We start from the raw sequence: 14,201 nt of genomic DNA on the forward strand, positions 1-14,201 counted from the left end.
GAAAACACAAAAACGTATGAACCACGATGGAACCCTTATACAACATCATATCCATTATATGGCCATTGTCAAATAGATTTGTGTTTTATTTCTATTTCAAAATATATTATTTTATAATGGTCTTTGAAAGGATGTAGATGTACTGTTTAATGATTATTCTGAAAAGAATGATTTTTAAGGGCAGTAAACCACACAGTGCACTCGGCCATACATAGTACTGGGACAAATTAACGGCCATTACGGGATATAAAGGATTCAACTTTTGTTTGCCAATTTTATTAACAACATTTAGTCAGAACTAGGAGATGACTTTTATTTTTATGAAACACGATATGTAATATCCCTTCAACATATAATAACATTGAAAACATGTAGCGCTTCCCGAAGTTGTTGTTATTGTTTTTTTTTTGTATCTTTGTTTCACTTTTTCTTATCGAACACCACTAGGACATGTTAAAAAGCAATTTTCCTTTACAGTTTGTTTTGTTTAGAAATGTGTATCTTGGTTTCTATTTTATGTCCCGGCGTTCAAATGTCTCGATTTCGATAGAAAAAAAATATTTTAACTTTTCAGTTGCTACTTCGATGGGCTTCGTCTGAATTATTTGTTATTTGATTACTTTTGTAATCAGATTTTGTCACTTTCCAGGTTTCAACAAAAGCATGATTCTTTTACAGTTCTGATTAAATGTCGATCGAAGGAATGAACTCTGTGTGGGATACCTATAGATATTATAGAATACAGCATTAAGGTTACTTTGTGCTTACTCACGTGCATAACTTTCTCACCATATAAATGTAAATATATAAACAGAAAAACATATTTTATAAAGTATTAGACGTTTTTTGAGAATCTTACTTTTCATAAAATGCCTGGTGTATGTAGCATTTTATGACAATTCATGAAGAAGAGTTATTTTCAGATAAACACTGTATTAAAACATTATTTTATGACAGGTTGATGTATAAAGTATTGTACCTTAAGCTCAAAATGAAATATAAAAACAGATTTTCATATCCCCCCCCCCCCCAAACCAAAATAACAGTACGTTAAGCAGTTGTTTGTTAATTTCTTGTTATTGGGAATATTCATCATTAATTTTACCGAAAATACAAATATAATCTCATAAAACACATACAACACAAACCAAAATATTTTTATTTTGTTTTCTTTTTTGTGTGTGTGTGTTTTTGTTGTTGTTTTGTTGTTTCTTTATTTAATTTTTTACCAATTTATAATAGGTTACGACGCGGATGATAACTGGCTGGTGATCTTATAAGTTTACTACGGGAATTTGTTTGCTAAAAATTAATGAGATAGGAGTTTTATGTTTGAAATTTTCAAGCCATAGAGATTTATTTCGCATTGTTGTTTATATTATGTTTTAAACTTGATAGTTGATCTTAAACGTGCCGAAATGATTAAAATGCGTAATTAATGCAATCATTGTTATTAACTTAGTTTAAACATATTTTACTGTGTATGATTATGAATAAAATATGTTTAAACTAAACATATTTTATTCATAATCATACACAGTACATAATATACAATCATTCAATATATACAATGATGAAATGGATTAGAATGAAAGATATAAAATCTTATATAATTCTTCTCTGACTCTATTTTGAATTAACAACAAAGTGATCAATCTACTGAGACAATGTGTATGAATTCATATACATATATTAGATATACATATGTTAGAGGAAAATATACCTTAAGGATACATACATATTCAAACATATATAATAAATTGGGGGAATTAGTTGTAATTATAACGTTATCCTAGCACATTAAGAACTGACTTGCCTTGGCTGGTTCTGGAGAATACAAATTTAATGGTAAAAAAGACGACTGTGATAATGAGTACAAGATGTTTCAATAAATCATGTTTCGAACCTCTTACTTAGTTTGATATATTTATGAACTGCAGAAAATATAATCTCATTTGCTTCAATTGATTTGGATTCCGTTCCGAACAAGATGATCTCTAAGAAGGAGCTATAATATTTGATACTGTATTAAACAGAATACGTCTTATGTTATCAAATCTTTGACATTCATAAAAATAGTGGTAGGTTGTCTCAGTTTCACCACACTGACAAAGGGGCGATTGAACAATATTCTTTAAAAATAAATGTTGATTGAGAGAGCTGCAACTTCTCCGGAGTCGCGTGTGAAGTATTTGATATTTCCTGTCACCGTAATAGAATAAAGAATTGCTTTTGCTACTTCCTTGATTTAGGAGAGACTTAAAGTTGTTTAATGAGTTTGCATTTCTTACATTGAGTGGTAACTCATTCCATTCTTTTAATGTTGAAGGAACAAAAGAATTAGCGTATAGAGAAGTTCTTGTAGGTATAATTTGGAGATTTGTTGAGTTACGAAGATTATACTGACTTGTTTCACCTACTGTATTAGGAACAAGATTACACAGATATTCAGGAGAAATCCCATTTACCATCTTAAAGAATAAAATTAATTTATGTTTACGACGGCGCTCAGCAAAACTTTCCCAGCATAATTCGTGATAGAGCTCCGATATGGAAACAAGTTTAGTGCATCCACTTACAATTCTTGCAGCATCATGCTGTATCTTTTCGAGTTCTTCCTTTTCATAGTTTGAACAGTTGTCCCAAACTACATCAGAATATTCTAAAACTGGTCGAATAAAAGCAAAATATATAAACCTCCAATGATCTACGATCAAGCAAATACTTAAGACGTCTCATAACATTTATTCGTGACCAAAGCCTTGTTTTTGATGTAAGAAATATGTTCATGCCAGGAAGCATCTTCTGAAAGAAAACAGCCCAGATGTTTGTGAGATTCAACCACAGGGATGCTTACATTAGACATAGACAATGGAGGATGGTGTGGTTTATTCATCTTTTTAGAAATTACCATTGACTCAGATTTATTAGGATTGAATTGCACAAGCCAATTGTTAGCCCAGTTTGATATCTTTTCAATATCTAATTGCATTTGAGTTGCTGTTTCTACTGGAGACTTAACAATCATATACAAACTTGTATCATCTGCAAAAAGATTAATTTTTGAGTTTATATCTGTAACAATATCATTTATAAAGATAAGGAACAAGAGTGGTCCTAAGATAGATCCCTGAGGGACTCCAGCCTCCATATTGGTAAGATCTGAAGTACTTCCAGGTAAAACCACACGCTGCTGTCTATCAGTGAGGTAACTAGAAAACCAATTAAAAAGATGTTATTAACTTATTACTGATACATAAACAATGTATTGCTAGTTTTTCTTTTTACTGAAGTGTGTTGCTGTCGAAGGATTTACTTATTTCATAAAGCAAGTTACAAAGACAAAAAAAAGACACTAAGTCAAAGGCCAACAAAGGGACAAGAGTGTAGGGGAAGTGACCAGGGGTACAGGGGACGGAGAGGGGCGGAGGGCACAAAATGACACCGCATTTAACATTTATCAGTTAACAAGACAAGCAGCAGCAGATCAAGAACTATTGTGTAGTTTAAAGCGGTAAATGATTCACCAAACCTCCCACTTAGCCCCAACATGTTATTGTAATACAACACGGTGTAAATAAATTGAATTTCTTGCTAAGCGGGACCTTGTTATGGTTACAAAAGGTTATGCAGTCCAAACTGTGATAAAGATCGCTTTTTTATAATACAAAATTTAATAGGGCATTTTTTTTCTTTCCAGTCTACTTAAATGCAGAACAGAAGACCACGTGTTTACCTAGGCCATTTGTAGCATGGAGTCGTGTCTTCTTAACAAAGCTGTTTTGTAATAAAACCTGCACATAAATCAAATATACGTACTTCACTCTCTCAGCATCAACTGCCTTATTGACGCACCTTTAATTTGCAAAAAGTAACTTGCAAATTACAATACACTACAGTAATTGGAACTTTCAAGAATAATGAACTTCATAATGTTCCCCCAGAAAACATTTATTACTTTAAATGATTATTTATATCTAATGATTATAAGCATGTAATACAACTATGAACAATTATTATCCTTACAACCTTTATCCTGAATTCACAATACGGTACAACAAAGGTTATCTGTTAACTTCTGTATATACTACAAAAAATACGAAAGAAAAATCAACAAAAAATTGCGAAACCCAATGAACGCATTCCTCAACCAAAAACCAAAAACCAACAGCACAAGACCACGATAAACAAAAAACATGAGGGCACCAATCGCAAAAAAAGCACAGATGGGACGTTTTAAAAATAAAACAATAAAGGGAACCATGGAACACCAACACAATTAAAGAAGGCAATCAACCAAAGGGTCATGGGAATAAAGGCACAGTTAAAAGCGACTGGAGGCTGTGGAAGCACGTGCAACATTTGAAAAAAAGTATTTATAGAACACTTAATGCAGATAAGCACATTTAGGTGTGCATTTCCTGCTTCTGTTTTGATATTCTTGTTACTTTACAAGACAGAAAATTGAAATATCAATTTACTGTCCATATGACAAAAATACCTAAGCTGTTTCAATTCTCATTTTTCTTCTTTTTTATATATATTTAAATCCTTTGCAAAGAATTTCAACCTATTCTGTGTAAATCACATACATAAAAAATAACAGCTAATGTATCAGAAAAATACTTATTTATCTATTTGCTCCTTGTAACCTTACATATTATTGCAAGAGGTAAATTAAGAATGCACTTATGTTGCTGTAGAATATAATTATCGGAGTACTCGAAAGATACACATTGAATCATGTATAAATCACACCTTAGTCTAATTATAACGCGGTAGGTGCCCCTCGTCTTTACCTGAAAAAATCTAATAAATTATAAAGGAGACTGGAGATTAGAAGTGACACAAATTAATCATTACCTGGTTGAATTGTTCAGTACAATAGTAACTGTTGCTGTCTGTCTGTCTGTCTGTCTGGCATTATTGTCAGAGAAATTCAATAAATTGTTTCATTTATTGTGTATGATTTAACCTTCTTACTGCTTGTCAGATGTACAACATGACAGAGAAATGGCATTTAGCAATCATTTTCAGCAAACATAAAGTCTCTGTTTATTTACATTTTGCTATCATAAATTATTTTTATACAATTCAGAAATTAATAAATAAAACATTTTCAAAGCCTAGCTTCACATATTCACACAACTACCATTCAGTTACGTTTATATCTATGAATAAGAGCAATTACAAGAATGAAGTAACGTCTTCTTAATACACAACTTGGTAAGTTGTGAAATTCAGTTATGCACTAATAAACTGATATTGTATCTGTGTTTCTGACCGTTCCTAGATATTTTCGGTTATTTTTAGAAAATCGGCATGTAAAAGGTAATTATCGTCGAAAATATTCATTCAAGTTTATGGTCAAATAATCTAAAAACCAATCCTAGCTATTCAAATGGATCTGCTGGAGAATGGAGCACCCAGTGCACATGTACTTAATTCTATATGGCCGGGCATAGATAGATCACGATGCACGAAGTCTATTGCTTTTTTAAACATTCATTTTCAGTTTGGAAATATGTTCAGAATAATTCAATGGCTAACTTGCTTTAACAGGAATATCCTAGTTTTTATACAAGCATTGTAAGTTAATTTGAACTCATTTACTGTCTATTTCTTTATTTAATCATATAAATACATATACAGTAGAATAATCAAGTTTTCAACAAAAAAACTGAATGAACCATAAATATTTTTTTTATAAACTTATCCAGTTATTGCAATCGTTTATTAATTTTGTTTTGTTGTTTTCATCTTTTTCACAATACAGTTCATAGTAATGGTCCTTGGTAGGATGGTTTCATCATTGTTTAAAGATAACTTTTAAATAATGACATTTTTTTAATAGAAGTAAACCAGAAAGTGCTTTTGGTCCTATATTATTTGTACTGTGAAACAGTAATGAACCAGTAACAGCCTATCCGTTTCCAGATAAGTAGTTTTCAGCTTTTTCCGAGCAATTTTATTGACATCATTAAGTAAGAGCCAGATAACAACTATTAAATTCATTAAACACACCATGTTATAGTCCTTTTGCATAAAAATCATAATGTAAAAGTGAAGCGCTTCGCGAAGTTATAGTATATTACCACTACATTCTCGTACATTTTGAAATCGAAAACCACAAGTCAATGTTAAAAAGCAGCTCGTTTAATTTCTTTCACTCATTTCAATATGTTTGTATTAAGACATTCGTATCTAAGTTTTGTTTTGAATAGAAAATCAACAAATTCAGTTAATATTTCAATTGCTTCTTCGGAGGGCTTCTTCCGAAGAAATTAATTATTCTTGTTAGAACATACTGTTTTTTTTTTTGTTTGTTTTTTTGTTTTTTATATTTGTTTTTAGTGGCTTAACAATCATGTTCCAGGTTTAAAGAAACTCACAATTCTTTAACAGGCCTGGTATAATGTTTCTTGAAAAAAGAGCCCTTTATGGGATACCTAGAGATTGTACAGAATTACGAGCTGAATAATTTTTCTAGCAAGGATTTTATTTCAATTTATTCTTGATCATGAATCAAACAACTCTCTGGTGAATTAAATATAATTCAAAGCAGAGAGCATAAACATGCCAAGGCACATTCTTGGCACGGTTATATAAGTAAAAATAATTAATACTGTATCGAATAGGTATTGTATTAGAAATAACTAACACACAAGAGAGTAACGGTAGGTCTGTGCTTGCTCACGTGTAGAACTTTCTCACCATATAATGTACAAAATATAAGTAGAAAAACATATATTTTCAAATACAAACAGGTTGTTGAGAATGTAACTCTACATCAGATTCCTAAAATATTTTACACTTTTTGTTATTTTCATGAAAAAAAAAAGTTTTCATCTAACCTCGTTATGAAAACATTTATTTATGACAAGATACTGTACATGTATTTAAATGTATTTCTATTTTGGTTGTTACTGTGACTTGATACAAAAACTAAAATAATACAATACGAAAACAAGCTACTTAGTAAAAGGTTATCTCATTTTTCCGAAAGAAATACCAGTAGAAGATAAAGGCATAATATTTTACATTTCTTGCTACTTTGGAGAGAAAATTTATCATATATTCTTTCCGAAATACAAACATAACTTTATAAAATTGTACAGATTTACAATACATTTTTTTCTTGCAATTGAGCTTAACATTTAATGTGTTACGTTGGGATGCTAGCTGGTGATATTTAAGTTCACTATAAGATAGGAGTTTTTATGTTTGAAAGCGTTCGTTATTGTCTTTCAAGCCAAAAGGATTTATCTTATATTATTGTTGATTCTTTATATTAAACTTCAGTCGAGAATGCCGAACTAAAATAAATGTGTAATTAAAGTTGTTACTTTATCAGACGTTGACATACAATGCTATTTTTTGTGACTGAAGTGTGTTTCTTTGGAAGGATTTACCCTTTTAATGGATTTTAACTCACAATAACACTATAAAGGTCTGTTGCGACTTTCCAGATTTACTGGTGAACGGAGGGGCTCCTCATTCATTTTATCAGACACCGTTAAATTTAACGTTTAAACATTCTCACAATTGCATAAGGCACAGCGTAGGAAATAGATATCACTTTTCTAAACAGAAGAATAAGGGAATCACTGAAAGCTACGAAATGTCATCATAGGTTAACATGTATACATTTTGTGCTATTGAATGTGTCGATTGTGCTAAAGATTGAAGATTTAAGCCATTACTATGGGCGATGTTGCACCTTACATTAACTCTCATAAACGGAACCAATCAATCCGCAATAGTAATCTTTTATGTCACCTATTATCCTTCATGTACAGACTCAATCAAACCGAGTCTGCGATTCTCTTGTAATTTTGTTGTGATTTATGCTTCCGAGGGATCACTTTGTTTCCAGATTTTTACATGTAAGACATGTTATGGCATTTCTTTATCTGATATGTTGCCATTTACATTCACTCTTCAATTTCGAAAAAAATCAGCTGTATACTAAAATAATTTCGTATCAAACTAATACTTTGGAGTAACGCTTTTTTGTATCCCCTGTTAAACCGTTTGCACAATGCTTTGGTTACCCATGATGCGATTTATTTTATCAAGCTCATTAAATTAAAAGATAATGCACTTATGAAAGGACCCTCTACTTACTGGGTATTATACAGGTGTCAAATGAATACATGTACAAATGCAAAAGGAGCAGGAGAACTGTGGCGGCAGTTTAAAGAAATATAAAGAAAAAAAGATTTAAAAGCAAAATATTTATTTTTGTGTCTTTAGATTGAAAGAAGTAAACTAAAGAATTCACATGAAAATCCTAATAACAATTGACATCTTAATTGTGTAGTTAAACATAAACATAAACAATGGAATATATATATAAAATGCAATAAAAATAAAATTAAATAAAAACTAAATACAAATAATGAAATGTTCTCACGTGAGTCTGTTCCCTAGGTTTTGTTGAACACTTTAAATTATTAAAATACGACAAGTTCCATAAGGGAGATTTCAAAGTTTCAACTTTGAAATACACGTTGCACATGTATAACATGTTTATATAAAATTGGTTACTGTTCTTTCCTATGTCACCAATTAGTTTAAATCCCAATGTAAAAAATATCTAATATTATATATCTAATAAGGGTACAAAGCCAAACTAATTTTTTGAATGCAGCGCAAAAACGATACGCAAAAATGTTTCTAAGTTCTTCTTTTGTTGTTATCCTTTTCATTATACTTTAACAAATTTTCTGACACATGTTTGACCTCCTCCAGTTAATGTCTGAAATAGAAAATTTTCTCTTTATTTTCATAACAAAATATATCAATACATAACAGCCTTTTTCAAGGAAGTCAACTGAGGTACTTAAGCCTAAAACAATAATATTTGATTTTATAAGATCAACTTGGTCACTTTTAAAACGAAAATATATGCAAAGAATTATAAAGAAAATAATAATCATTAAGAATTGAGAAAAAAAACTATGTACAACGTATTTTGTCCAATTTTAAGGCGATTCTAGTTAGAAGTATTTAAACGCTTTTCATTTTTTTGGGTCATCTGTTATAATGCAAATGACTTTTTTCTGGAAAATGGGACTAACAAATGATTTAAAAAAAATTTCAACAGACATTGGTCCAAACCTACATCAACTACTTTAGATTTTCGGACAAGTCATGTCAAAAAACCTCAGTGGAGTACCTCTAACGTTTTCAGTATTTGTTAAATTGAAATTTATCTAAATTCAGTGTTTTTTTTTAATTTATCTTAATCCAGTAAGGAAAGAAAACACTTAAATACCTGTAGTTATCTAAGTGTAGCTTTTATTGATGATATTAATTAAGGAAATTATTGTGTTTTTCACTAACATTCAAACAAGAAATATCCCAGCTCAAGCAGCTTTAAATTGAATTCTAACACTCACGTGATTTTGTCACTAAAAACAAAGAAGGAAAAAAAACTGGTGTTAAACTGCCAATAAACACTGGTAAGGGACTACTTGTATACGCGCTAGCTGTTATGTTTCCACCTTCGATTGTATAGTTCGTCGCCTTATTCTAAAAATGTCCTAACTCCATTTTTACCAAAAATGAGATAACTGCACATTTATTTTAGTATTAGTTTGTTCTATCTCCAAAACAAAACTTGTGAAGATTTACGTCATACTTTTGTAGATATAGCGTCTGTATTTTGTTCTATGTCCAATGGAAAGCTTTGCTGTTAGCCTTTTTTCGTCGTATCTCCAACACATGTAACACTTTTAGGCTAATCTTTCGTGCCAGCCAATCAAGTTGAAAAATATATGTCATGTGACCTGAAGGGGTCTGACAATATAATTGTTCTAACTCCAGTGATAACAACAACAATCGTATCTAAATCAGCCAGCTAACTAGGAAAGTAACAGTTAAAAATGATTTCTGAAGCATGTAAGTAATATATTTTAGCTTTTATACGTTTTATAAGTGAATTTATATTTTGTATTAGTATTTGTTTCATAGTATTATCATTATTTTATATATATTTCTCAAAGTTTCACAATCACATAGTTTCGGATAACTATATTCGGATATTCGTATGAACTATTTGGAACTATTTGGAGTATCGAACATTGTTGTTGTTTAATTGTTAATGATAATATTTTGTCCATTTCAGGTCAGACTTACTTACATTATCAGACGTTGTCCTTACAGAAATGTTGTCTCTTAGAACTTGTGACTGCAGTTAGCAGAACTTCCACAAAACTATGGAATTTTATATCAACAACATCAAGTCTGTGGGGAAGTTTTGACTTGCCATCAGTTTCAGATAAATCATTGTTTTAAGTCTTAAAATATTCACAAAATAAATAGATATTTAACATTCCAATGGGATCGGAATACCACTGTCTTGTCAAAACATAGATTTTAAGTTTGCATGCGAGTTTCAGTGTTCTCCGGGTCATCAATGATTATATTTATTAGATAATAGCAGAATTCTTAAAGCACAATACGGCATGATCTAAAATGTTGCCGGCTCGGTTTGATTAAGCCTGTTCATGGAATGTCCAGTATCTACGTTTTGCGACAAAAACCAATATGGGAGATCGCAAAATTCACTGGATGTAAAATCTTGAAAACGACGATTTTGCAATCTTGAAAGATTGTTAAGAACTTGAGCAGATATTTTTTCATACGTTGATATTAAACCACAAACAATACTTGAGACTTTGAATGCATGTGGTATTGACTTTAATTGTGTGAATTAAAAAGAATTATTGGTAACATTTTAACATTGATAGAAACGATGGCAAATGTAAACTATGTATATATAACTCTATTGAATCAGAATACCACTTCCTTTTATGTTGTCCAATTTATACTGTTATAAGAACTAAATATTTAGGAAACATTTCATGGCCTACTATACAAAAATTTTCGACTATATTGTCCACTAATAACAAAAAGCTTATTCTTAAATGTGCTCACTATGTTCATAATGCATTTAAGTTGAGGCAACAGTCTCTTGAAGATGTAACTGCTTCTTAATTAGTTTCATTCTTGTTCTCTTTTTGTTATATATTGTATGATGTAATATTTGTAACTATTTAACTTTTGGCCATATTTTTCATGATACTCTGTTAATGGCCAAAGGTAATGTTTATTTGCCGATTTGCCAATAAAATGAAATGAAATGAAATGGTAATATAATTTATATCTGTATCATTTAATCACAATATTAGAGATGGTTACAATCATTTCATTTTTCATAATGGTTCAAAATATGTCAGTTTGTTTTAGCAAGTTCATTGATTAAAAATTTTGTAAAATGTTTGTTTTTCTTTTTTTATGGCACAATTTTATATTGTTATTATCGAGAAAGGCCCACGTTGGAGATCACGTGAATGAATTTACACTTTGACATAGTAATTTACGAAGATAAAGTGATTCAGTGTCAGCGGTTCAACCACTCTGGCTGAAGATGTTCTTTAGAATGTAAAAATCTACTAATATTCTATAGTAAAATTATTACTCTTAAAAAATGCTAACTCAAAAAGTATTTACAATTTTAGCCTTACTTTGTCATATCTCCGCAAACTCATTTTTAGAGTAATTTTTTAATCTAAAAATAAACATTTTTGTTCTATCTCCAAATTTTTTTTTTAATTTTTACAATTGCTGCAAATTATAAAGGTATATAACAAAGTGCTTTCATCACATGTTGACATCTATAATACCAATCCAGAAGTCCACACTGTTAGGAGTTATTAAATAAAAGTTACAACGTCTTGAACCTTTAACCCTTTTTCCCAAAAAAGAGGAAATTGTAGATACACCATTTTTAGAATAGGGCGACGAGTTTACAAAGCATTTAAAGCAACAATAAAAAGTATTCTTATTTATATTTTCAGTTTGTATCATGTTTTCTTTTCATACAATACCGAAATAATATCTCAAATATACTAACGCCACATATTTGATTCATATCAGTTAATACATTTTTTGACAAAACGGCGCCAATCCGTAAGCAGCGTAATGACGTCATCCTAAGTAAACAACTCATTCGTAAACAAGCTGACGTTATTTCATGCATACAAGAATGATAAATGGGGCACTGATGTAAAATACAATACGACGTAAGTTTTTATTGTTGAAAACTTGATAAAATAACGTTTTCTTTATTATTTCTTTTGTTTAATAATTTCTATATCTTCGCAACAGTAGGGTGCGAAAATCGAACGGCGTTATACGAAATTCGGCACCGGAAGTTATTTCCGCTTGAAAAATAACATTACTGTAGTGATCTTCCTTATTTTATCATATTAGAATCGAAATAACATCGGCCTGAGAGGTGTATATCGGCTATTTAACACCGGTTTTGTCGTTTTGATGCGAAACAATTAACCACTCAGGCCTACGGCCTTCGTGGTCAATTCTTACGCATCAAAACTCAAAACCGGTTTTAAATGGCCAATATACACCTCTCAGACCGATGTTATTTCTTAATTATAGCATATAATTATACCAACTGACGTACATATATGTTAGAATATATACAAACTTACCATTGTTAGTGTATTACCATCACTCTTTCTTACATGTGTACACTCAAATGTATCACCTTTTTGTTTTTCTACTAAACTGTCACCATCAATTGTAAAAGTTACCTGGATTAGACAGAACAATGTCAATAAACTTTACTTATGTCAGGCATCACTTTAAAAAAATGTTACAATTTAAGGATTATTCACTTTGAAACGTCAAAATGTTATATGCATGAAATGACTGTAATATATGACTTACTTTTTAAAAGAAAAAACGTATTTTTTCTCTATCGTAAAGTATAGTTGAATTATTACCTTCATATTACGTCCATCAAGAGTCATGGAATTTTCTTCCTTTCCTATCGTGAAAGAGAAAGATTTTTCACCAGCTGCAGTAACTGTTGTTAATGTCCAGTTGTCTCCGTCAACTTTAAACTCCTGGGTCATGCCAGATCCCGCTGACAAAAACTTTAATGCAATTTCCCTCTTGTCATCAGGAACACCTAGAAAATTGATAATACTTTGTATATTTGTATTTTACTATATACTTTACTATATTTAACTATATATAGCATTTTAAAAGCAAGTTTGATTCCTTGGTTGATCTAATATATCTGACATATGTTTCTGGGAAATGCAGAAAAATATATCAGTTTTAGATATGGCAGAAGATTCACATCTTTTGTATCGAAAGATATAAAATGTAAATGATACACTTAGATAGCATATGAAACACAAGCTTTCTCATAAGTTTTCTGTTTTTAAATGATATACATACCATATAAAATTTTATACGATTTGGAATATTTATACATTTCTTAGACTCTTGACTCTTGACTCATTTATCTATAATTATTTTTTTGTTTTAAACTGTACGGAATATGCACTGTTCACACTTTTTCCTATTTTTTTTTTCAATTCATTCATCTACTTTTATCTTTAATATATACAAAAAAACTTTTTCATCTTAGCGGAAGAAAAATAAAACATACCAATGGCTTTCATATACTCTTCAAAATTGTCTGAACTGTCAATTTTCCATTTTCCAGCGACACTCGCCATTATACATATATTGTCGACTTTCCTTTGCTATTAAAAATATTCGTCAATTTTAATATTAAACTACTTTTGTTTTTATAACAAACTTATTTATTATTATTTTATATCTGATTAATAAACAAATATGATCACTGCATATATATCCTTTTTATGAAGTTTCCTTGTAGTAGTTATATCTCTGTGCTGTCTTACATAAACTAAGAAGAAGCAATTTTATCCTATCCTCTCTGTTCACTACGGAATGTTGTCTATTTCTCCTGTAGTTCAAGCAATAATGGAATACCTGGTCTGTTTATATACAACGTCATGACAGAGAGAGTGTTCTAATGATGAAGACCAGGTTATCACCGGTAAAACAAAACATAAAATGTAATCATTATCACATACATGTGGTAACGAGGCCGTTTAATTGTAATATGTTAATCCCACTTTATGTTCATTCATGCATTTTTGCTGTATTAATAATTATAAAGTGTAAGATGAAAGTTGGTTTAATTTCAAATTAATTATTTCCTGTTTTATATTCCCCACATTTCCTTGCCTTCATGTAAATGAAAGTCTTTCAAGTTAAACGTAGCTTTTAACATTAACTATTTTAACTTAGCCTTTTTATATAATGCTATGTAAAAAACAAAGATAGAA

At 30.4% G+C, this 14,201-nt stretch overlaps 1 protein-coding gene across 1 annotated transcript; it reads right to left on the reverse strand.

Moving 5' to 3' along the window:
- Window positions 1-8,220: 8,220 nt before the first annotated feature.
- Window positions 8,221-13,877, reverse strand: LOC132717529 (sodium/calcium exchanger regulatory protein 1-like). Its single transcript, XM_060701016.1, has 4 exons — window positions 13,493-13,877; window positions 12,816-13,003; window positions 12,522-12,623; window positions 8,221-8,761 (listed from the first exon to the last, which is right to left on the reverse strand). The coding sequence occupies exons 1-4, from the start codon at window positions 13,560-13,562 to the stop codon at window positions 8,711-8,713; spliced, it is 411 nt and encodes a 136-aa protein (XP_060556999.1). The 5' UTR covers window positions 13,563-13,877; the 3' UTR covers window positions 8,221-8,710.
- Between the last annotated feature and the right edge of the window lie 324 nt (window positions 13,878-14,201).

Source organism: Ruditapes philippinarum, unplaced genomic scaffold (assembly GCF_026571515.1).
Source record: "Ruditapes philippinarum isolate M1 unplaced genomic scaffold, ASM2657151v2 ctg2076_1_1_1_1, whole genome shotgun sequence".
Taxonomy (NCBI): Eukaryota; Metazoa; Mollusca; class Bivalvia; order Venerida; family Veneridae; genus Ruditapes; species Ruditapes philippinarum.